The 25,937-nt window shown below is 30.0% G+C and overlaps 1 protein-coding gene across 36 annotated transcripts in view; it reads right to left on the bottom strand.

Moving 5' to 3' along the window:
• The window catches only part of LOC139510105 (poly(rC)-binding protein 3-like), a 112,578-nt gene that overhangs the window by 19,528 nt on the left and 67,113 nt on the right, over positions 1-25,937 (bottom strand). For 13 of the 36 annotated variants that reach the window (XR_011661830.1, XR_011661831.1, XM_071296387.1 and 10 more), the window contains 5 exons: positions 12,396-12,571; positions 7,095-7,118; positions 5,523-5,555; positions 4,864-4,980; positions 3,069-3,215 (listed from right to left, as the gene is read on the bottom strand). Coding sequence is in view for 34 of the 36 variants with exons in the window: in XM_071296387.1 (XP_071152488.1) it covers positions 3,069-3,215; positions 4,864-4,980; positions 5,523-5,555; positions 7,095-7,118; positions 12,396-12,479 (405 nt within the window). In the remaining 2 variants the exon portion in view is untranslated. Of the gene's footprint in view, positions 1-3,068; positions 3,216-4,863; positions 4,981-5,522; positions 5,556-7,094; positions 7,119-12,395; positions 12,572-13,144; positions 13,335-13,809; positions 13,884-13,933; positions 14,173-14,830; positions 14,998-21,425; positions 21,568-25,937 lie in introns of those variants that run through there. The other 23 variants (XM_071296371.1, XM_071296380.1, XM_071296381.1 and 20 more) reach the window with 18 other exon arrangements.

Below are 25,937 nucleotides of genomic sequence, written 5' to 3'. Positions count from 1 at the left end.
CTTAGGCAATGTCTAATGCTCACAAGAGAAATGACATAATTTCAGTCATTAAATCACTAAGCAAGCCATCAAAGGTTAGGCTTTTTCTAAAAGTATCATTTTTGTTGATAAGATGGCATACAGATATTCCTAATGGTTGGGAATTCCCTACTTTTGTTTACTGTAAATTAGTATACAAAAGGAGACTAGGTATGATTGTCAATGAGACAACTGCCAAACACAGACCAGAGGACATGGATTGATCCTCATAGCTGCTCTGTCTATTATTTTGGACCTTCAAACATCACCAATAAAAAGACCAGTCCTTGTTATTTGACTTCTATTTAGTATTGTCCTTTCCTTTAGCCCTTCTACAAAACAGTCATACCCTTAACAGGTTGGTAATGTTTAACAACTTTAAATGAAACCAAACAATGCATTTAGGAATTAGAAACAATAATTATCTGCCTTAAATATAAAAAAGAAGATGTGGTATGATTGGCAATGAGACAACTATCCACAAAAGACCAAAATGATACAGACATTAACAACTATAGGTCATCGAACGGCCTTCAACAATGAGCAAAACCCATACAGCATAGTCAGCTATTAAAACACATTCTCATTCCAAAATATCCAAATATTTTACATGCTTTCTTCTCTGAAATCCAGTTCTTCTACTCATTTAAATATCCACAATATTGAGACAACCTGAACAGATTTTTTGAATACTTTACTACTATATTGAACAAAAAATGCACATTAATGTAACAAGTCATTAAGAGTCTATTACTCAAGCAGGTAAAACTGCAGCATATAGGTGTAATTAGAACATACATTCGTTAAGACCTATCAGACAAAATTACAGTAATTCCTGACAATGAGGCTTCACAGACTTATAATTTACTTATCCGATTGTCTTATTACATTATGAAACAATTGTCTATTAAGAATATCTACATTTTGTGAAAAATGAAAATTTCACAGTAATTTACATGTCCTAGACTGTTGTTAGATTTTCATTTAATTAATAATGGAAAAATGCAGCTTTCATTTAGTGTAATTCAAAGTAAACCAACTACCAACCAAAACCAGTCCTTCAAAGTCACTTAACAGATACTAAGCCAAGTATCAGTCCAAGTGAACATATTTTGTATAATAAATCAAGTTATTTTAAATAAAACAACAAGTAAGTTATTCTTTATAAGTAACTCTAGGCACTAGTTCTGTCAACTGATCCAACTTGATATAATCCAATCAAATTGCAGTATCTCAACAAAATAGAGGTTAACACGGATTAATTATTGGTGTTTTACCATCTTTCACCACTATTGGCTATACCACGGAGAGTTATAAGTAAAAAGTGGGGGGGAAATGCCCAACTCCATAAGGAAAATCCCTTATAAAATCAGAAGCTCAAACACATCAGATTTCTTATGTAGAAAATGGAGGATTAAACCTGGTTTCATAGCCTCTTACTTGTATAACAGTAGAAGAGCAATCATTACACTTTCTGTATTAGTATGTTACTGCCATGGCAGGGTAATCTTTACAAGTCACTTGTTATATTCCATTCATAAAGACTGAACACAAAGATATGATTCAGCTATCTTCTCCATCAGCTAGACAACTCCCCCAATATTTGTAATGATAAGTCTTATCTGTCTTGTAGTCTCAGATAGAGGTGCTAATTTGTCTTACTGTTACTTTCATGTTGTATACTATATATTTATATCTGGGGAGAAAGATTTGTAATAAAATTAGCCCAAAACAAAGTATCTTAATAAAATGAAGAGATAAAGCATATTTCTACATATGTTTACCTGTCAAGAGAAGAATCAGAGGAAAGTTAACATGGGTGTGCTTCCTCCTCTCTTCTAGGGATAAATGCCTTGATATTAGAATGTCCTTTGATGGTGGAAAATTGTGGAAAAAATAGTTCAAATAACAAAGCTGATTGATAACAGATTTTCAGAATTACAAAAATAAACAATCCACCAAATTCAACAAACTAATAGCCATATGACCTTGAAAACAATATACATAGCAATTACCAATTAAAAATATGACAACCAACCAAATGACCATGGAAGCTGTTGACAAAGCAGAGCACAAATTTTATAATCAACCAAATTCTCCCAACCATATTCTTACTGGAAGTAATGATTTTCAATTTTATGGTTGAACCTCTCTGGTAATACTTCTCAGGACCCAAGTGACCATCTTTAATGTTAGTGGAGTTTACCTTGATGTCACATCAGATCTATTTATGCCAACACAGCACATGGTTTGCATTAGAGAGATAGAAAGAGAATTTAATGGCAGTGCCAAAAATAATAATCAGGTAATGACAAAGACCTTCAAGTGTGATAATTAAGTTAGTCTGTCATTATTTGTCCAGGAGAACATAAACCTTTCTTACATAGAAATAATAGCAATATGTTACATACTAATGTTTCCAACCCTCAGTGCATACAATCACTTTCTCACTACAAAAAGTCTGCTACCTAGATAAAATTAAAACTTGAATATAAGCATTGCAGCAACTTTTTCTTTGAATAAAATACTTTATACACCACTTGTTTTCTTTCTTTTTAATATTGAAAATAGGAAACAGCCATTTTAGAAGCTCAACACAGTAAGCCCCCCCCCTCCCCCCCCCCCCTGATTTTCAATGGATAACCTTTGATATCAATACCTTTTCCTACAGCCTTCAACAATGAGCAAAAACTATACTGTGAAATAAATAAAATAAGAAAACCTACAGCTTATAAGATTATTTTTACTGCGGGGTAAAATCATATTTTTTGTCTAATAAATCCTGAAGTCCAGTGGTGTTAACCAAAGAAACGAATTCAATAAAATTTCCAGAAAAATCAAAGCACTGAAAGTACTTGACATTCTTTGGTGAATGAATGTTAATACTACAAAGGTATAACCAGGCTGTTTTCTTCTCTCTCTTTTTCTACTTACCTGGGTCTGCACAAGATTATTTATTTTTTGGTGAAGTTTTTTCCTGTTTAAAATACAAAAACAATTTCACAACATATATTAGTTCACAATAAAAATGTTTTAAACAGGAGACATACCTCCCTAATTTCCTTAATTTTGGAGCCACCTTTGCCAATCAGTGATCCACACTGACTAGCGGGCACAACCAATCGTAATGTAACGGGGGGTTTAGGCACTGTTGGTGTATTCTGTAAGTCCTGTAAAACAAAGGCATTCTGTAAATCCTGGAAAATACAAAAGGGACACACCATAAATCACATGCTAAAACAAATCATGCACAAAACTAAAATACAAACAATACAATATAGTGCTCAAGTCACTCAAATAACATACAAGTGATTTCATATGATGAACAATTCATTTGAATAAATGCAGTGTTTGTCAATACATCATTGAAAACTATTTCAATAATAGTAAATTGTGATCTAAAATGTTTTTTTTTTAATCATGCACTATATTGTACACAATATCTAAAGAGGTCAATAATGAAACTTGTGATACCATATGAACAGACTTTCAATTTTTATTTTTTCCAAATAAAAACCCAAAACAACAGGGAACTGTGAGATGTTTTGACCTTTTTTGAGGTGCAAAACATCTAGAAGAAAGTTTTAATTTACATTGATAAAGCTTTTACTTTCACCATACAAGATAAAATGCATGATTATAACACATACTTTTTCTGTCACAAAATATAGTATAATGGTATCACAAAGGAACTCATGACCAATTTAAACAATGAAAACATACAATGTACCATATTGGTAGAGGTATGGAAGTAATGAGGTAGTGTATGTGTGTAAGCAATGTATAGTGTCCCTAAATAACCAGGAGGATTGTCTGTATGCATGTATAGAATAGATGGATAGTGGAAGCTGTTTGGTGGAATTCCAAGATAACCCAATATAACAAACACATTAATCAACAGTATTGTAAAATTGCAATATAAATTCTTATACATATAGTTATCTAACAGTATATTTTTCAAACATATATTTGACAAAATAACATAATAGTTGAAAAATTACTTATTTCTTCTTTAAGCATTTAAAATATACATGAAAATATTTATCAAAACTGAAATATAAAATCTAACAAAAATAACTCATTCGTAATGCATGTATTTGACTACAAACACAATGGTGGAATGAGGTGGATAAAAAGCATGCAATGACCATTCAAAACCCATATTTATTTTTTACAGATATAAAGTTCATTTCATTGCATGTACAATGTATTTGTTTTCTCATAAATTGCTGAAACTTTTTTTTGTATCTAAATGTTCTTTAAATGTTGTTAAGACATGAAGATGGGGCTACCACTTAAACACAAAATCTAAAATGGCTTTCTCTTGATCATAAATTTAAGTACCAAAATCTGTGTGTATCTAGTTAAGAGCATTTGTTTATATAATCAGATGCTGTACTCAATTACTTCAGCAATGGCAAAATTAAAGACCAAATCAGTTAGGTAAATTGTAATAATGTGTTGTAAACAACAGCTTCAAGTGAACACTGTGTTATACAACTAATTCCAAATATCTTTTAAAGACACAAAGTAACACTACTAATTTGTATTATACCCAGCCTTATTTTTGCATAATTTTTTTTTAGATTTTTCACGCACTTTTTCAGTTCTTATATATTTGTAGGAGTATGCAGCAGCTGCAAGCAAGGTTCAAATTTAGGAAAATGTAAATGGGAAGAAGGATGTACCAAAAGTTCTGATTACTTTTACCTCATTTTTTGCAACCATCCCTGAATGCCTTATTTAAGTAAAATTTTGTAAGTAAAATCTTGGGTCTTAAACATGTTTCTCTTTTAGTTACAGGATACAACAATATGGGAGACAACTCACAAAAGAGAATCTCACCTCTTCAAACTTTTTACAAATAAATGTGAATGCTTTATTTATACAATCTGTAGTTCCTGTTACTGTGACGATACGTTCTGGACAAGATCCATCCGATATGTTTATTTTAGCACCACTCTGCAATAAAAAAGGTAAGCATTAACAATAAAGTACTTGAAAAAAAATACTCAAGATTCCATTTCCTTTATTCTATCTTACTGTAAACTGAAAAATTTCCACAAGTAAATTTCCCATAACAATAAAACATTAAGTTATTTTCTTCTTGCTCTATATTACTTATTATTATTTTTTGTAACTATTATGTTATATGATGTGCAATAGGTAAACCTTGTGAAGTCGCATGATCAAAAGTGAATCTTATTGCTGTTATAATTCTTCTTAACAATCATTTCGCCCATTTTGTTTCCTAATAGTACTTTTATGATACAACATCACACTGAAGTTTTCATCATTGACGGTTTTTGCCCATGTGCTTTTTATTTTAGTCATTTAACAATTCTTAAATTTCAGAAAAATGTATTTTATGGTCTTTGTTCTTAGCTTTTCTTAAAATGAAAATTTACTAAATGATACGACGGCAAATCATTTTTTTCAACGATTTTTAATTGTTCTGAAATAAAGGATATAAACATATTTTACAAGTTAAACAATTGACTTACATCTTCCCTGAATTTCTTTATATTATCTCCTTTCTGAAAAAGAAAATTAAGCATTTTATACACTATGTCCCAGTATAGCTATCATAGGCATTCTATACACTCACTTTCTATACATTCACTATGTCCCAGTACAACTATTATATGTGCTGACTAGACAGTATTAAAGACGTGCAAAGACAACTTGAAAAGGTTCCTATTTAGGCTACATTGTTCTTATTACAGTTGAACTTTTCAGAATGTGTTATCCCAATTTGTTTATTAGCATTGGATTAGACATATGTTTGAAAAGATGCAGCAATCAACTTGGATTTGATGGTGGCATTTCTTCAAACACAGTACTATTCCTATTTCTTAGGAGTTTATTTGGAGAGTAATCTTAATAAATCTCCCAAAACATTAATTGGTACAAAGAACTTTTTTTTATCTATTCTATAATAAGACCCTTGGTTTTTACAGTTTGAGTGGTTTTACAATAGTCATATTTGGGGCTGTTTCTAGCTGGCTGATCGAGTTGAGCCAAGGTTCCAAGTTGCAGACCACACTTTGACCTATAATGGTTTACTTTTAAATTGCGACTTGGATGGAGAGTAGTTTCATTGGCACTCATACCACATCTTCTTATATCTATGAACCAATTCATCCAAATACTCCCTAACCACCTTTTGTACTTCACTTAGAAATAGATTATTAATTAAAGTATAAACTACTGACAATTGATTATAATCAGCCCTGAAACCCTGATTCCCTTATTATAGCATACTTGCTCTGTAAAAGACACTTCAAACGACTCCATTAAAACTGAATCAGTGACAAAACCAGCAGGGTCTTTTACAATACAGGTAAATTAATTGGAAACAAAATGTTAATTTCTTATTGATTGGAAATATACACCTGAAAAGTCAACGACAAGTGGCTAAGCACAACTTATGATAGACAAGTGTTTGTCCATGCTGTCATTCCTTAATTAATGATCCATTCAGCTTAAAGGACATTGATTTCCCACAATCTAGCAGGTGCTTTCTATAATTCAATCTGCAGGCTAGCTATTTACGTCAAATGAAATATATCTTTGAATATTACTGCTAATTCAACAAGTATATTCCTACTCTAGTAAAGCAGTGTCTGGTGAAAGAAGTAATTTGATTCCGGTTTAATATAATTTATATGATAGAAAGATATGACGAAATGTGTCAAATTTAATATGACATCTTTCGTCACATTAACTTCAGTGTATGAAGGGACTGTAAGAGTGCTGATGAAACATAAAAGGCAAAAAATCCATATCACAATAACATAAACAAGAAAACCTAAAAATGAGCAGCGACTCTTTTCACAAAAATCTTACTACAAGTATTAAATGAAATGTTCATAACTTAGCTAGTACATTTTTCTAAGCTATAGAAACTGTAGAATACATGTATAATTTTGTTTTCTGTTATCAATGCATTTTGTTCTTTTTCTTCCAGTATTTTCTTGTATAAATGTTTAGTTATACATTATAGCCTGATTTTTTTGGTTATTTAATATGTGACCATATAGTGAATATCTGGTGCTTCTCTAGTACATGCATACCTTTCCTATGATACTGCCCACTTCCTGAAAATAGAATTAAAATACTATAAGTATAAATCAATTAGTCACAGCAAGATTAATTCAAAATTAAATGATAATTATTCATATTTTTATTTCATAAGCTTCTTTATGATAGAATACAAATGAATAGATAGTGTTACAAAGTTCGTTAAAAAAAATATTCTTAAGACCGGCAGTATTAGTTAAAACTGCTTAAGCCAGCATTATCTGAGGTCTTGTGTGGAACATCAACTAATACAAGAGAAAATATAATGAAGCATCATAAGAAAGATAAGAAAACAGCAATCCAATTGATAGTTCTACTGAGCTGCACACCAGGTACTATTAATTAATCAAAATCATATCATGTTCATTTCAGCTCACACAACACAGCTTTATTGATTTGTCAATTAAGATGTTTTTATAATATATATATATAAACACACATGTTGCCCCCACAATAACAATATTGAGGATTAAGCCTTTCTCTTTTAACTATCTTTGAATTTACTAACATATAAATCTCAGTAATCAATAACAATATATTCATAGGTAAAACTCTGTGCAAATTTATAAAAGAATTGTTTTCTCTCACAGGAGTATATTTACACAGAGCTGACATCTTATAAAGATATATTCTTTATATATATTTTTCTAAATTTTCATTTATTGATTAGCCCCTGAATGATATGACAATACAAAAAGATGACAATGAAATGTTTTCAAACACGAACAAATGCAAATTCAAAAAAATAGATCTTTATGAACAATAGCTATATATAGGTGAAACATAATTTTGCCAAATTTTTGTTTTCAATGGTTGGGGCATCATTTCACCAGGACAGACCTGTTAAACATTGGTTATATGAGACAGCAATCCATAAACATAGCAATATCAAGAGACATATAGAGGTCAACAAATGACTTATCACAAAACAAAGAGCCTGGAAATATTTAAAGAATTATACAGCATACTGAGCCATCTTCTATAAAACATTAGAAATCAAGTCTCCTCCTCAAACAACTAAATCTCTCAACATCAATGATAATGCTAGAATACTTTTAAATTGAAACTCATCCTTACATGTGTCTAGATGATAAAAGCCAGTATATAAAAAGTTGGTTATTTCAATTTTAACAAGTATTCCAGATGTAACAATTGAAAATTATCTATCTCAATTCTCAGGGGTGACTTTTTACCTTTATTAGAAAATCCTACTGTTTGACACTGATTAGTCTAGGGAACATTTGGTGATATCCAGGCTTTGGGTTTATCGATTTTAATAAAAAAAAATCTAATTTATTTTCAAATATACCACCCCTGGAACCAAGTTATTTTGGTCTTTTCCTAAGTCAATTTTTCCAATGATATAATGTTAAAATTAGAAACAGCACGGTTTAGAATAGAATTACAATAAACAAATAAAATTGGGTATACATTTTTGTGTTCTGCTGCATTTAATATAAAATCAAAATTTAAAAAAAAAGCACCTCTTATTGTATTTAAACCAAAGTAAGTTTTGTTTATTTATATTTTGACAACTCCATCTAATACTTTTAAAACAAATCAATACAAGTCCTTTACATGAAAACAGGAAAATACCTGAGTTAAAGATTTAAGTAAAGTCATTATCAAGCTTTTCTCTACCATTCTCTTTTAACAATACTTGTTTAATTATCAGGATGCCAAAGATAATGGAAATTAATGCCAGCTAAATTCAGTTCATTGATTTTCAGAAATATTAGCTGAAATAGAAACTTGAAACAGGAACTTTAGAACATTAATTTTAGGATGAAAAAGATGTTGGACATGAATTTGTCCTAGGTTTATTGTTCTGGGTCAGAAATCTTCAGGCAAAACAGTGCTTACTTGTCAGTTAACTAATTAAGAGAAAAAGGCTTTTAGATTGTATTATATTATTTGTTAATGTTACATATTTAGACCTTTTTGACATAGAAAATCTCCTTATACTAAATATAGGCATTTATTCCTCAAATAACACAACAATATCTCTAAGTATATTTATTAATTGCTTCTTTTGCTAGTCAAATTTATTCATAGTGTTGCAATAATATTTCAGTTGCCAAAAAAATTAAATCTTAAAAATTAGTATTCTTGAACTCTTTTATAGGTGGTTTGGTCCATAAATTTTTTCCTACATAAATAATCAGATCAACCTATTGTAAATTATTCTAGTGACATGATCTAAGGTTACTTGATTTGATTAAGGTAATTTGAAAACCAGCGCATAAGGCCCAGGAGTTTGCATGTCTTTTATATTTTAAGGTGGTTATGATAAACAAATATCAGTTTTGTTTGAACATGCATTGGGTTCAGCTATGATAGCCATAACATTTTGTCACAAAGTCACAAGAGTTACTCTTCTAATTTTCATTTATCAATTTGACCCTGGACTATAGATTACCATTATCATAAATATTTTGATAAGATGTGTAAAGTTTGTGATTATAAATAAACAAACACTGATTATTCCTAACAAATTAAAGTCCAATTGATACCCAAAGTCCACAGTTTAATAGCTGTAATCTATTCTTTGCCATGTTTACTCAGAAGGTTTAATAGTTATTTTTGAATTTCTTGAGTACCTTCGATAATCATCTAGCATCCCTATTTTATCATGTCATTTCGTCATATAAAAGTAGACTTGATAATCTATTTCAAAGTCAGGAGTCCCCAAAGATTCAGATGATGACAAAACCAAATGTACATTTTGAAATGAAACGACATCAGATCCAAATAAGGAACATTAATATTGTAAAATATCATTAAAGACAACCTCTGTTGGCCTTTAGCGTCTACATCGTAACATTTTCTGATTTAATTGTCACAAAGCATCGTCTCCATGTTAATATTGCAATAGGGAAAAAAATAATGTGAGAAATTTTCTTATCATAAACATTGGTTCTTTTGGAAAATGGCAGCAAGAAATGAGATCTGATCTTGAGGCTATTCATATTTATTACTGAGTAAAGAACAACAGAATGTGTTTTAAACTAAGGTCTATCCATCACAGCTCAACAAAACAAATGTTGTTGTCAACGGATGCCTTTAATGACCATTTCTTTACTAACTAATGAAGAAATAAGAAAGATGGTGATTCTTTTAAAATATAAATCATCAAGATAATCCAAGTGATTCAGGTTACTACAATAGTTCAAAGTAGAATATAATGTTGGGATTCCCATTACTATAATAGCTCAAAATATACAATAATCCCATTACTATAATAGCTCAAAATATACAATGTTGGGATTCACATTACTATAATAGCTCAAAATATACAATGTTGGGATTCACATTACTATAATAGCTCAAAATATACAATGTTGGGATTCACATTACTATAATAGCTCAAAATATACAATGTTGGGATTCACATTACTGTAATAGCTCAAAATATACAGTGTTGGGATTCACATTACTATAATAGCTCAAAATATACAATGTTGGGATTCACATTACTGTAATAGCTCAAAATATACAATGTTGGGATTCACATTACTGTAATAGCTCACTGTATAATATAATGAGGGGAATTTATTGTTGTTGTCAAAGACGTATAGAGCAACTTATTCATAGAATACAGTCAAACAAGGGACCTAAACAGGATTATGCAGAAACTTATCAAATCCCCCCCCCTTTTTTTGTCATGAAAAAATATCCAAAACATGACATAGAAAAAATATCATGTGGTTGAAAAAATTTGTTACAAATAATAACGCATTAATTGTATTTCATTTCGATTCTGTTTTCCACATTAACTTTAAAATATGAAGCGTTATTCTAGAACTTGAAATCCAAGGAAAAGACAAAAATTCAAGATTAAGTATCACAAACTATGAAACATACCTCAGTTGAACCTATGATTGTGATTTGTAGAGAAAGATGTCTCTAAAACTTTGAAAGTCTCCCAACAAAATATAATTAAAGATAACTGAAGATTCTGCTATAATGTCTAAAAACATAACTCTGGAAATTATATTCTACAACCTGATTTATTTAACAAACTGAAGAAAGTCCCAAAAAATCACACCCATATATATTCTGTCACCCAAACCTCAGATTTACTCAATCGAAGGATCAAACTTCAGATTCCACAATATAATTTCTCCAAACCTCTGAAATATGCACCATAATAGACTCAAACCTTAGATAGCCCCAAGATTAAATCTCCATCAAAATTAGACAAGATAAAAAATATAATCCCTGCAGCATGAAGCATTAACCCTTTAGTGTTAAATTTAACACATAAATCACAGACAAACTTAATTATCAGAAGCACTTCTATCTATATGTAAAATTCCTCTACAATATCATTAATGATGCAAATAATACTTGGCAATATCTGCACACGCTTTCTGTGCAATCTTACTTTTTATCAATGATTTTTTGATGTTTTGATCCCCCTTTTTAAGATTTCAATAAATTTGCTTTCAAAATTAAAATACCACAGTAACACCATTAGTAATAAGATATCACCCCATACTAGTTTACAATGAAAGTAAGGGAGATAATTTAAAATTCTTTACTTTCAGTGTTAGTGAATTGGAGGCTTTTTCAACATGTATATATTATACAAATATAGCCTTTGTATGAGGTCGATACAAGGATATATTGACCTGAAAGAAGTATATTGACTGAGGACGAAGTCTGAGGTCGATATACTTCTTTGGGTCGATATATCCTGTATTGACCTCATACAAAGACTATATTTGTTATATTATTAATTTCCGACCACGTTTGTATCAAAATCGTCATTTAGGTTTGTTGGAACTTTATAGATATTACATTGTCTCCTTGACAATAACAACATATTAGTTGTTATTTCATTTACTTTTTTTTTGACATCTTATGTTTTTGAAGATTTTTTTTCGTCAAATAATCGATTACAGATATCATTTGTTTCAAAATGTTAAACATTATCCTGAAATTCATTACATGACGTCACAAAGTATATCGGTTTTTAGATATTCTAAAAATAACCGTGCAATATGCTTTTTGCCGGTCAATATGCTTTTCGCTATCCGCCGTCTTCTCTCTACCTTCGAAAATATAGTTTAACATGTGACTATCCCTAAACGAATCAAATTTGTTAAAATATACGAATTAATAATATTATGCCATATACATTATATATGAAACATATTCCTGTCATGTTTAAGTACAACCTTTTCATATAACAAGCATGTAACATCAAGTACATTGTTTTAAACATACAAGAAAAAAGTCTCATTTTCAGTAGGGGTTGTCAAAGACTGGAAATTTGTGTAAGTACTAACCTTTCCCTGCATTATCATTCGGACTGTAAGCATCGTGGGTGGGGAATTGTCGTTCTGGACCATGTTGTTAATATCTGTGGCCATGTCACAACACTAAGTAAGGGGGGATAGGTACGGTTTATAGTCCGTACAGGGTTGTTTCTACTGGTAACACTACTGTGGTTCTACAATGCTATCTGCAAAGAGAAAAGAATTATCACATTTAATATGGCATCAATAAATTCCAAAATTGCAGTTTTGCCTGAAACAAAATGCACCATGGTTTTGCTTTATTTCTTTTCCTGACACACGTCAAACTATTCTTGGCTATTCCATTTTAACTTATTTGCTAATCCATGAAGTTTTATTGGCTTGAAGCTTACCAAACTTCAACACGAAACCATGACAGACACAATGGAAATTCAATAATTCTTAAAAATATTAAAACCTTCCTCATTTGCAACAAGAAAAAACCATGACGGGCACAATAGAAATACAACAATCAGTAATCCAATGAATTTTGAAAATAATGAAACTTTTAATGTATGAATGTATGAGGTTATTTCAAATTTTAGCTGTTTAAAACACTAAACATATGCTGCTCACATTGAGATATTCCTAGATGCATTTCAATAGAGATTTCTTTCTTATGCGAAGAACATATGTAAATAAATTTTACGAGTTTAATGAAAAGATGATGTTTTTCATTGTAAAATGACACTTTGTAAATATACAAAATCAAATCAATTTATACACCAACATATACTAACATGTTTAATTATCTCTTAGTTGTATATAAAAATATGTAAATCTTTTAAAACTCTTGCACTAATGTCTTTAAAGTTCAAATCAAGCAAGAAGTCGTGTTTTAAACTCCATAGAATGTTGTCACCCAAGTTTAAAAGACTTACTCCAAATGAATATACAGTCAAATCAAGCAACATCAAAATATAAACTTTGAAGACGTAAGCTGAACACATGTGACATTCAATAGTTTAATACGGTGAACTGAGACGTAAAATTCTTAAGAAAATCTGTTTCTGAATATATTTGTAACATTTGGTGGGACAGTTAACTTTCTATTTTCCACAAATAGTTATTGAATTTATGTATCACAAAATTGTTTGAAAGTCAATACTAATGGATACATTACTTTGCTGTATAATTAAGGAAAGACGGGTATAATACATCTTTGACTTTGTAACCTTTTCTATCCTTTTGATAATTTTGTTTTGAAATAATGTGTTCTATACATATGTATATAACATATTTCTGTAATTTTCAATATTGCAACACATATGTATAACTGTGATTTACACAGTTGAGCATCATTCTCTGGATTTTGAACACCCCATAGAAATACAAGCACCTGTCTATTTCTACTATCACAGTAAATAAGTCCTTTTTCTCACCTTTATGAAAAGAAAATCCTTACCTGATATAATGTAATAAAGAAATATTTTCAATAAATAACTGATCCTTCTAGTTCTCATTGCCGTTCGTAACAGCTTGACAATTCAATGTCACAACTCTTTCTTTTTAATATAATCTAAGCCTACCTTGAGTCAAAACACGAAAATACAGAAAATCCAATAAACTATAAATCCAAGACTAAATCCTAAACAATCCAGTTATTAATATTTCACAAACACACTGTCATAATCTATGTGAATACCCTTAATAGATGTGGTGTTGTCAACAGTCAGCTGATATCTAAAGGAAAGCCTGAGGACACACCCCCTCTAGGTCTGTAGTGAGTCCCAATTAACACCAAGGTATTACATATCATGGCCCTGTGCTGCCCTACCACTCTCCATTACATGTCTCTGCATGATATTAGCTAATTAATTAATGCAAGCTTTGGTTTTTCTCCTAATTTCATAATTAATTAGTATGCAATATGGGTAGATCGGGGAACAATGAGGGAAATAAAACAAATCTGTTTCAGAGATGGCAAAGGTTTTTCCACAAAATAATATACAAAACAAAACAAATTTACCTTTTATATTCATTTTCATTAATATCACCTTTTTTTCTATAAATTAAATAAATAAATAAATGTGAAAGGTGATTTTATATTTTATTATTTAAATAAATTTTCTAAAATCATAATATAACTTACATCTTTTCTTTATAGTGTAAATTTTCATATAATACAGATTATCAACAATACACTCAATTAGTTGATAATGAAGTTATGACATAATTAAAACAACTTAAGAATTAAAACAATTTTGACAAGATCTTTTTATGACACTGTTTATTCTAGGAGAAATCGCATATTCAATATGTTTAGTGCCAATCTGACACTTTCCCTGTTGGGATTTGTTAAGTTACACAATCTACATTTTCAAGAAAGTTAGATGGAAAATATGTTTTTCATGATGCTTATGCAATTTAATTACCATGTGAAGTTATTTGCATCATGATTATGACACATTTAAATAAATACTTACATATTTCTTTAAATTGTGCATTCTCTATAATCAATGATGATAACAAAAGTCCATTAATTACTTCACTTATGCATGTAATTAAACTATTAATAAGTACGACACACACATGTAATTAAACTATAAATAAGTACGGACACACCACAGGATTACTCCTGATTTTCCAAACAAACAATAGACCCTGATTGTATGAGGGCTGATATGATTAACTGACTTCTTATGTAAACTTGTGAATATATATCCATAAATTTAAGGAAATTTATTGACATAACTGGTGAAGATTATGGTTAATCCAGGGATAAGCTGTTTTTCTCAACAGGCGATATTTAAATATTTGGTATCACACATGCCTTTTTGCAATGTAAATATATACTGCTTGATTTGTTTTATTGTAAACGTTGAAGGATAATAAATGAACCGTTAGTTTACATTTACACCAAATAATAATTGAATAATGCAGAAAGCCTGAATATATTTTCATAGGATTCCATTGTTTGTGATAGAATTTAAACAACTGAATTTTGCTACATGAGAAGCATGGCCAATGGTATTTTTACTTTTTAAATAAAAAAAAATGTTTCAGTTTTGCTTTCGGTACTAATTTGAATAATGGTATAATATCTAGGACTAATATATCAACATTTATATGTTTAATGTAATAGTCCCTGACAATATACAATTCAAAAAGCCAAAAGAACAGTGTCTAAAAGTGACATTTGACCACATAACTGATAATTTTGTAACAGCTAAAGATATTTTTCACATTTGGTCCAATTACTGATCTAAGCTGTATAGTATATGTATGGGCTTGTTGGTTCCCCATCGAAACCTTCAGCAACTAATGCCAAATTGGGAGAGATATGAGCCAAACAAATAGACCACTTTCGAGTTCATCCGTCACCGGAATCAAGAGTCTTAGTGATCGTCATTGTGCAGGATAAACTAGAAATAATGGTTGTTCTGTAGGTACTTAATGGCAATTCCCTAATGATATCAGTGCTGATTGTAAATTTTGAGAATTCAATTTGCCGAATAATTCGTACAATATAGAATTATAGTTTTCCAACCACTCGCTCAACATTGGAATGGGAGTGAAGATGCCCCTAAACACACAAATGACGTTCACTAAAACAAGAGTTTTTGACGGAAATGCCTCGAACTGGAAAGTTGTCTATTATGTCTACATTATAGTAACAATAGAAGGCAATGACAAAGACCAGACATGAGCTAAGCTGAAGAACTGTCCTCATCATAAAGACAAGTAAACATACAAACCAACTCCAGACTTTATCTTTAAAACTTATGTCAGTGTACATAGTAATACAAGAAAACACTAGGCCCAAGATCTGCTTATGTTTAAGGAGATGTGATAGTCTTTTAAGACATTATTATACTGTGGATTCATTATTATTCGTTGGATACCAATTTTCGTGGATTTCGTTGATATAGGTGATCCACGAAAATTAAATGTTCAATGAATGACAAATGTTCTAAAGGCTTGTATAAAGACTTTGGCGAAACCACAAAAATTAATGTCCAAGAATATGCAAATTTTCCTTCATCCACGAAAATTGGTGCTCATGAAAATAAATGAATCCACAGTATTGCCTTTATATTTAGGACTAACAAGACTTGATATGAAGATTTGTCTCTAGCACTAAATGACCAAATTTGTAAAAGTACATGTGACCATTTTATTTAAATATATAAATATCATTACACCGTAACAAATCTCATTATTATTCAATCACAGTCCATGTCCATGCTGACGTTGACAAAAATAGATTACTTGATTATATATAATACTGATAGTTCTCTAATTAAAACAAATTAGCGATAAAGGTTCCAAATATTAATATTTGTTACTCAATACAAAAAGAGACATGACATCATGAATAAAACTGTTCAACAGTTATATGGAAAAAAAATCATAAATCCAATATACCGATTTTGCAATCAACGTCAGTTTCATCACAATTAGATTCTATGAAGAAAGTTAATTATTTCATGCGCCTTTATAGCAAACCTAATTGAGAACTGATAATTGGAAAAGAGGTTATCACCCATTTATGACTGATTATAATGGTACACAAAGCACATTGATAATGAGTCCATTTTTCTACAGGTTCATCCACCAACAATAAAGATAAACAAGGTACCTATATAATTTTGTGTTATCAAATGTTCAATAATTGCTGACAAAAAAAAGCTATGATGTGAGGATAATAAATCTAAAATAATTATCACATGTTCACAATAATATTATAAAGAATAAATGAGTTGTTTACAAGAAATCCATATTTTATTTGCCATATTGTATAACGGAGGAAAAAGGTGTTTCAATCTGCTATTATATTTATTAAAAATAAAAAAATAACTGTTTTTGATACATTTATTCCACATAAGTTGAATATAGCTAAAAATGGGCCTGAAATGTCAATGACCAGATGTATTTTAGGTAGACTGAGCTTGCCAGTCGTGAATGGGAGCCTTCAGCTTTCTAAAAAAATTTAATTGATATCAAAATTTTTTGAGAAATCTGTTCTTATTTTAGAAAATGTTTTTTTCAGAAACTCTTGCACTTGCTATTACAAAAAAAAGTATAAGTTTATAGAAAATTACAGATTCTGATAGAAATGAAGACAAAACAGTATCAACTTTAACTTTTCTCTTTAAAAGACATGAGAACTTATTTGTCAATGCAGACATTTTTTGTCAACGACATCAAAGACACTGTAACCACAGGAACCATTGTTGTATTCTTCTTTAGTAAACATATAAAAGTAAAGGATGTTATTTAAGGAGACAAATATAAAATACGGGAGAGTGTCATTTGACACGTAAACTTTAAAGATTCTCTAATGAAGATGAGTTTTTTATGCTACCTTTGTCAAAGGCACATACATTATTAATGTCCCCATCTTCTTTTGGAATACGAGGAAATTGAACAGTTATTACCAAAGGAAGTCATTTCAAGGAAGAACAGGGACCTTTAATGGTTTAATAATTTCTCTGCCTTTATTCTGGCGAAGGATACAATGGCTTTATTAATAGTTGTATAGACTAGCGATGAAGGTAATTTTGGACCAAACGATAATCAATATTTAATTGTTTAAAGCATTTAGAAAATGGATATTGATTAAGCCCTTGCTAATTATGATCAAACTTATTTAATGTCCTCAATAATTACAACATCCATTTAAGACTCACGTAAGAAATTCCTCACAACATGCCAATATTAATCTGACCGATTTTTTAGTTCTCTCTGTTGATAAATTATTTGTACATAAACTTTATGGTAATGTTTTGCTTGGCTAAGATAGCATTTTTTTTTTAATTAAAACTATAAAACTAAAGCTAAATTTTCAATCTATTGGTTTTCAGTATTTATTTTGAGGTAGTGACATTTAAACAAAATAGCAATTATGACAGAATGTACTGTGCAGTGGGATAGTGGGTAATGTAATTGCAATAAGTATAATCATATATATTATATAACAATAATAAAGCCATCTTTTAATATCAACTCTTACTAAAACTTTACTAATCTATGCATCAAGAACCATCATGGTTATTATAAAATGCTCCTTAAATGTCAAGTTTTTTTTAAGTAAGAAGTGCTGGTCTCATTGACAATGTTTAACAGAATTCAAGTCAGAGAGCAATATGTTCAGGAGTATTCAAGTGAGAAAGCAATATGTTCCAGAGTATTCAAGTGAGAGAGCAATATGTTCAGGAGTATTCAAGTGATAGAGCAATACATTCAGGAGTATTCAAGTGATAGAGCAATATGTTCAGGAGTATTCAAGTGATAGAGCAATACGTTCAGGAGTATTCAAGTGATAGAGCAATATGTTCAGGAGTATTTAAGTGATAGAGCAATACGTTCAGGAGTATTCAAGTGAGAGAGCAATATGTTCAGAAGTATTTAAGTGAGAGAGCAATATAATCGGGTATTCAAGTGATAGAGCAATACGTTCAGGAGTATTCAAGTGAGAGGGCAATATGTTCAGGAGTATTTAAGTGATAGAGCAATACGTTCAGGAGTATTCAAGTGAGAGGGCAATATGTTCAGGAGTATTTAAGTGATAGAGCAATACGTTCAGGAGTATTCAAGTGAGAGAGCAATATGTTCAGGAGTATTCAAGTGATAGAGCAATATGTTCAGGAGTATTTAAGTGATAGAGCAATACGTTCAGGAGTATTCAAGTGAGAGAGCAATATGTTCAGGAGTATTCAAGTGATAGAGCAATATGTTCAGGAGTATTTAAGTGATAGAGCAATACGTTCAGGAGTATTCAAGTGAGAGGGCAATATGTTCTGAAGTGGTCAAGTGAGTGTGCAATATTCAAGAGTATTCATGTGAGAGCAATATGATCAAGAGTTATTAAGTGAGAAAGCAATACGTTCAGGAGTTCAAGTGAGAGGGCAATATGTTCAGGTCTTAAGTATTTAAGTGAGAGAGAAACGTTTAAGAGAATTCAAGTGAGAGAGCAATATTCAAATGCTTATATTATGAAAATCCAAACATGATGTCACTTTAAAGTCATAAAAAAAATACAACAAAAAATGAAATAAAAGAATAGATTCATTTATACGAAATATATCAGTAGCTATGGACTGCCTTTCTTTAAAAGCAACTCATCCTAAATGTTCATTCCAATGCATAATTTTCGTAATGAGATGGTGGTTTTGAAAGATAAGCTGAAAGATTTGATATAATCCTGATCCCATTTCTCTGTATCAATAATTGTCCTTGATCTTTGATCACAGAATATTACAGATACCTTAATGTTTTTTCCATCTTAATTAACCCTCAGTAGAAAGTAACAATCTGCAGTAATCTTATAGATTTTCTATGAACCAAATTAATTTTCTATCAGTGCTAATTGAATCTTCCCCGTAAAACTACATCAAAGAAATCATCTAAAACGTTTACAAAAGAAAACAGAGATTTTAATCTGTGCTCTTATAATCAAAGATGAACTTTAGATGTGACAATTTTTAACTTATCATAAACATTTTCTCATCTATCAAAACAATAGAGGAAGTGATTAAAAGTTTTAAGTTCTTTGACTTCAGGATTACCAAACAGAACTTTAATGGTAAATAATATGACATTCACAATGAATTTAATCCTGACATTAAGCATATTCACATTTCAAAACTTCTGATCAGCCATGCTCCAAACCAAATATAGAAAAATCTCATTTATCTAAAGCTGGAGAGCAGTAAAACCAAAACAACGCTTCTAAAAACCAGCATCAGCTGTGTATCAAATGTAAAATGAAATGTCTCCTTGAAGACTTATAATGAAGAAAATATACATTTAAAAGTAGTATATTCAGAGGACTGTAGTGTTTCCTTAAAGTTCAATTTAGTTTTATAAAAATAAAGAGCGAGAAAAAATAATCACCCAATGTCCAAATAGATAAGTCACTACGTGAAATAGGGCTTATTGATATTAAATTGTTGTCCAGTGTATCTCCCAATGGGCTGGTAAGGCAAACTTTATTTTCACACAAACCTTAGCTATTGAAGTATAATTTAATATGCATGCTTTTATTGCTCAAAATATTGAGATATTAACCTTTGAAATTTGACCTTGAAGCTGAATAAGATTCAAACAGACATTAGACATATGCTATTGTAAAAGGGTTCATATATTTCTTAATGCTGTTTATAAGTATTCAATTTACACATTATGCACTTCAAAGTCGACACATTATACACATCATCTCTATAAGATATGAAAAGATATAGATAGACTTTTTTAATAACGTTCTGAAACAAATTGCATTACATTATCATGATGTAATAGGAATGTAATTTTCAGTAGCTTCTATTAACTTTAGAAGCATGCATTATAACTTTGATTAAATTTGTCAAGACTCTAAGAATTATCTCCCCTTAGGACATTCATGACAATGCTAATATCATTCTGAAATTAAATTTTCACAAAATTGCAACAGGAGACCTGAAGCATAGAATTACTTTTCAACCAAGAGGTAAAAGCTTAATGTTTCCCCAAGAAATTCAAATATATTTGTCATTTATAAAATGTTGGTATTTAAATCTCATCGGATATTTTGCATTCAATTATAAGAATAACATAAAAAACAGAGTTACAGTACAATCAAAATTTGCTTACAATAATGTCTGTAATAGTTTAATCCATATCTTCAATGTTTCTTGTTTGTTCTAAATACATTATGAAATATGATATATAAATTTTTTCGTAAGCTAAAATTTGATAAAATTAGACTAAATTTTGGTTTTTGCTGTTTAATTTTTGTTTAAATGGTCATCAGACATTAGACTGACAGGCATTTCTTAGCCCTACAGCTCATTTAGTTTTTTACAGCTGTGTCCATTTGTACACAGTCGTAAAATAATCAAATTATGTATTTGTCAACAACCTTCTTAATAGGTTCAATTTTATTCTTATCATTTTCTGAAGTGTTCAACGTGAAGATAATAATCTTTATTGTCGTAAAGCATAAAGATAATTATCATTTAAAACAATTATAATATTTTATATTTGAAATTCCAAGACTTTAATCAAAGACCGTTAATAATGCTTAATAGAAAAGCCTACCTTCCTGTCTCCTATTATTCCTATTCATCAAAATTTCCAGATTTTGCTATTGATCAACGAACCTTGGACTTCAAATACAGCTTGATATTCAAAGCTTCATTATCAACTTCGCAATACAAGCTTAAACCATTAGCAATTAAAAATCCATGTGACCTAATCTTTTGTAAGATAAGTGTAGAATTGGCCTGTTCAAAAGCAAGTCAAAATGTTGGGGATAAATGAAGCTGGTTGAGGTTTCGCTAATTAAGAGGGAAAGGAAACGCAACTACTTCAGTCGGTAAAACATTAGTCTAAGGGAAATTAATGACTCGGTATAACTTTTGTCTCAATTAGGTAAAGATAAATGTATAAAAGAGAAAATCAGAACACATGAGAATTTGTCACATGATACTGGAGCCTTGTCAACCAAAATTTCTCATGGGACCAGATAATACACTGATTGCCTCATCATTATCTGTGCAGATAAAATGTTTTGGACAACTTTGTGCACTCTCCGCGTCATGTATTGCCATGTGCTTATTTACTCTACTCGTTAAAATAAATAATAAGTAAAAATATTAACGAGTACAGGCAGATAATTGATAATATAATTAATCAATTGAAAATGACCAATAAGCAAATATTTGAATTTTTTGTCTTATTTATGTAAATAAGGAGATTTAAGTTATTGTCAATGAGACAGCAACCAAATGATAATAAACAAGTACACCAATATTATATTGAAAATGAATACCACTTCTTACTTGTATGTCCAGCCTACAGAACTGTGAGACAAGAACATTTGCCAAAATATTATTGTTCTTGGCCAAATAATTTTAAACTTTTTCATTTACTTCAAACAAAATCAAAATCAATCACAATTATACTGTGTTACTATCTGAAATATGCTTGGAAAATTAGATCATGTATTGTGAATTAATTGTACCTTTATTATAGGTAAACGGACAGAAAGTCACAGGACAAAAAGTCACAGGACATAAAGTCACAAATTTGATAGGACAAAAAGTCACAGGACAAAAAGTCACAAATAGTTGGTTGACAATTATTTGAATATATAAGAGAAATATCTAGAAATATTTACTTTTTAATACATATATACATATTAAAGTGTGGGAAATGTGTCATTATACTTGAAAAATGAAAATTTATTTAATTTTAATCATGCAAAGGGTATATTTCTTGGCACCATGAAGCCATTTAAGTGAAAAGCCACATTGACATTTTGTTTTTTTAACAATTATTTGATCATCTTTGATATTTTTTGGATAAATTTTGTTTACAATGTTGGTTTATATACAATAGTTCAAGAAAAATACATAAATATTTTTGTAGAAATAAGTGTTTTTTATTCAAAGAAAATATTCAGAAAAAATGAATTGTGACTTTTTGTCCTGTGACTTTTTGTCCGTGACTTTTTGTCTGTGACTTTTTGTCTGTGACTTTTTGTCCTGTGACTTTCTGTCCTACATTCTTATTATATATGTATATTATGTATTGTTCTCTGCTATCGTTGTTTTGTCACATTGTATATACTTGTTTATGTATAGCCATAGCATATTATTTATGCTTTCGCAAATAAAATATTCATTCATTCATTCATTCATTCATTCAATAGACTTACATAAATTCTTTGAAATTTAGTATAAATGAAGGATACTAATTGGCAAAAAATCTACATTTTTTCTTTTTTCTTTTTTTGAAATTTATCTGAAACTTTATTACAATTATAATTGGCATGGGGTTCTTATCAAATAACAATTCCAGGGAAGGATGACATAATGTACTAACTAATTAACTCCATGTATGATGATAAACTTCCTGACTTAAGATTCCACCCTGACAGGGGACCAGTATTAGGTAATTAACAGTTGATAATTACTCAGTGGGTGTAATATATTGTTTATATCTGTCAGGATATTTGTTTAATATTTCACACAATGTTACATAACATCCTGCAAATCTAAAGAAGATACTGTTTTATCCTGACATTGTCTTAAAACAGATATCCAGGACTTCAAACAATCTTTTTCTTGTTTATCAGTAAAATAAAATTGTTTATCAAAATTTATTATTGATGTTCCTTCTGCGTTCAAATTTAATAATTAATGAGGGATGAAAAGTTTAAACAACAGATTTATCTTCAAAAATATTTTTTGGGTTTTTTCTTGTAAAATAATTATTAATGACTACTGTTAATCTAGAAGTTATTGTGAGTATTTTATCAATATGACTCCCGTATGGCAATAACAAGAACTTGCATACTGATATCTAAGACACATACAACTGTATGCCCATTTTCCTGAAATGACAATAATAAATTTCAAATTGTTTTTTGTTGTTTTTTTTGAAATATTGTTGTGCATTCTTCAATATTGTCAAGTCATATTTGATGAAATAAACCTTAGGGTTAAAAAATAAGCAAGGATTGTGTTGAATAAAAACAAGGTTCAGGTCAAAATCAAGAATCTATTTTGCAATGACTGGTACTAGAAGATGACTGAACAAATACCAGTTTTTTCACGATCATACATTATCCTTGTTTCAAAAATTCCTATATGGAACATAATATTACATGAAGCTTAAAGAAAGAAAGAAAATAAAGAAACTGAAGAGGGCCAGGGGCCGAAATGTCTTAAATAATGGTTCATTACTACAATAATATCATATATTATCTGCAATAAACATGAAATATTTGCCACTGTGAGTTTAGAAAAGTATCAATCAATCAATAAATCAATCATACATCATACAGCCTTGAAATCACTAATTTAATTTTAACTATTTGATTATTTTGATTGGCTTACCTGGAAGAAGGCAAATTTTCAAAATTATTTTTTTTGTTATAACAAGTCTTCACAGTTTCCCAAATCATTGAACATTAAATTCTCTCATAATGAAATGTCAACCTATGATTCAATACACAAAACATCAACAGTAAATAAACATAAACTGTTTGAAATTCGTCCAATAGCTTGCCACGGGTCAATTATCCCTTCATTAAGGAATTAAATCTTAATCCAAAATAGAATTATAAATCATAAACTTTTTTGATTATATAACTTTAAGCTGATTTTGAAGTTACTATTTCTACTACAATGAACTCTTTGCATAACATAAGTGGTTACTATGCTTAATTCAAAACACTTTGCAATTGTAAATAACATTATGAAAATTCTGGAGAAAAACACAATTATGATAGAAGAAATCATATTTATTTGTATTAACCATAATATAAATAAACAAAATTATGAATGAAAATTTTCAAAATCTCTGATAAATCATGTAATTTCTTGATAAAACAAGCAAAAAATGTAATGACCTTATAATTACCTTATTACTTTTAGTCAAATTTAATTTGATAAGTCTGCCTACATGAATTTTATTACTGATTTACAAGCTGTGCTTGGCATGCCAAGTGTATAGGAATCACATCTGTGTGTAATACAGCCAGCAACATTTTATATCAATCTCAATATTTGGCTTCTGTGAATAAAAGTTGTAATGAAGATCTGTCTTCATTTTCAGTGAAGTTTATTTTTATAGTTTTACTGAAAACAGACAAAGACAAAGCAGTATACTCTATAACCCAACAAAGATAATGTCAAACTGACAGATGGTATCCCATCATGCAATATCATCCTACACATGGTGGAGGAATGATGGGTAAATCTATATCAAATGAAAACAACATAACAGTTAAATACAAACAAACCAAACTTCTAAAGAGGATTTTTATTAATCTGTCTACAGTTAATCAAGTACATATTACTGAGCTGGTGCTGATACCACCCCTTTGAAACCTGCTGCCAAAACAACAGCCTCCGAATTCACTTTCTCTTGAAGACATCACTGCTGTACGGTAAACAAACAAGATCAATTGAAATGCAATGTCCTACAGCCAACTTTTATGAAGACAGGATTCATTGCACAACTTTGTTACTAAACAAGACAAAATTTGTGCACAAATTCTTGCACACATTTGAATCTTATGCAAACTGTTGGGCAAACAATACAATAATCAATTATTTGAAATGATCATTGCAACCAATTTCATGTAATTAAATTTACATACTAATTCATATGTCATATATTTTCAATTCAAATAGTCATCTCAATGAGGAGCACCAAGTTGGCTTGATTCCATGTAAAATTTCTGTCCCTTAACAATCATATCCTTATTTTTAAATGTCAGTAACAAAACTAACTCAGGTTGAATTATTCTGAGAAAAGCAATTTTGAATTATGTTAGCAGCATTAAACTGTCAAAGGCAGATAACTCATTATTTAAGAGATAATCGTTACAAGGGGAGATAATCTTTCTGAGGGGGTAATTATGGTAATTACACTTTGTTGAAGTATCACTTATTAAAATTCATTGGCTTTAAGTGTCAAGTACCATTCATGCTTTAACTTTTGTTAATGTCTGTGTCATTTTGGTCTTTTGTGGATAGTTGTCTCATTGGCAATCATACCACATCTTCTTTTTTTATATTTAACTGTCATAGAATCTAA

Source organism: Mytilus edulis, chromosome 2 (genome assembly GCF_963676685.1).
Source record: "Mytilus edulis chromosome 2, xbMytEdul2.2, whole genome shotgun sequence".
NCBI classification, from domain to species: domain Eukaryota; kingdom Metazoa; phylum Mollusca; class Bivalvia; order Mytilida; family Mytilidae; genus Mytilus; species Mytilus edulis.
This window is presented reverse-complemented; position numbering and strand designations above follow the sequence as displayed.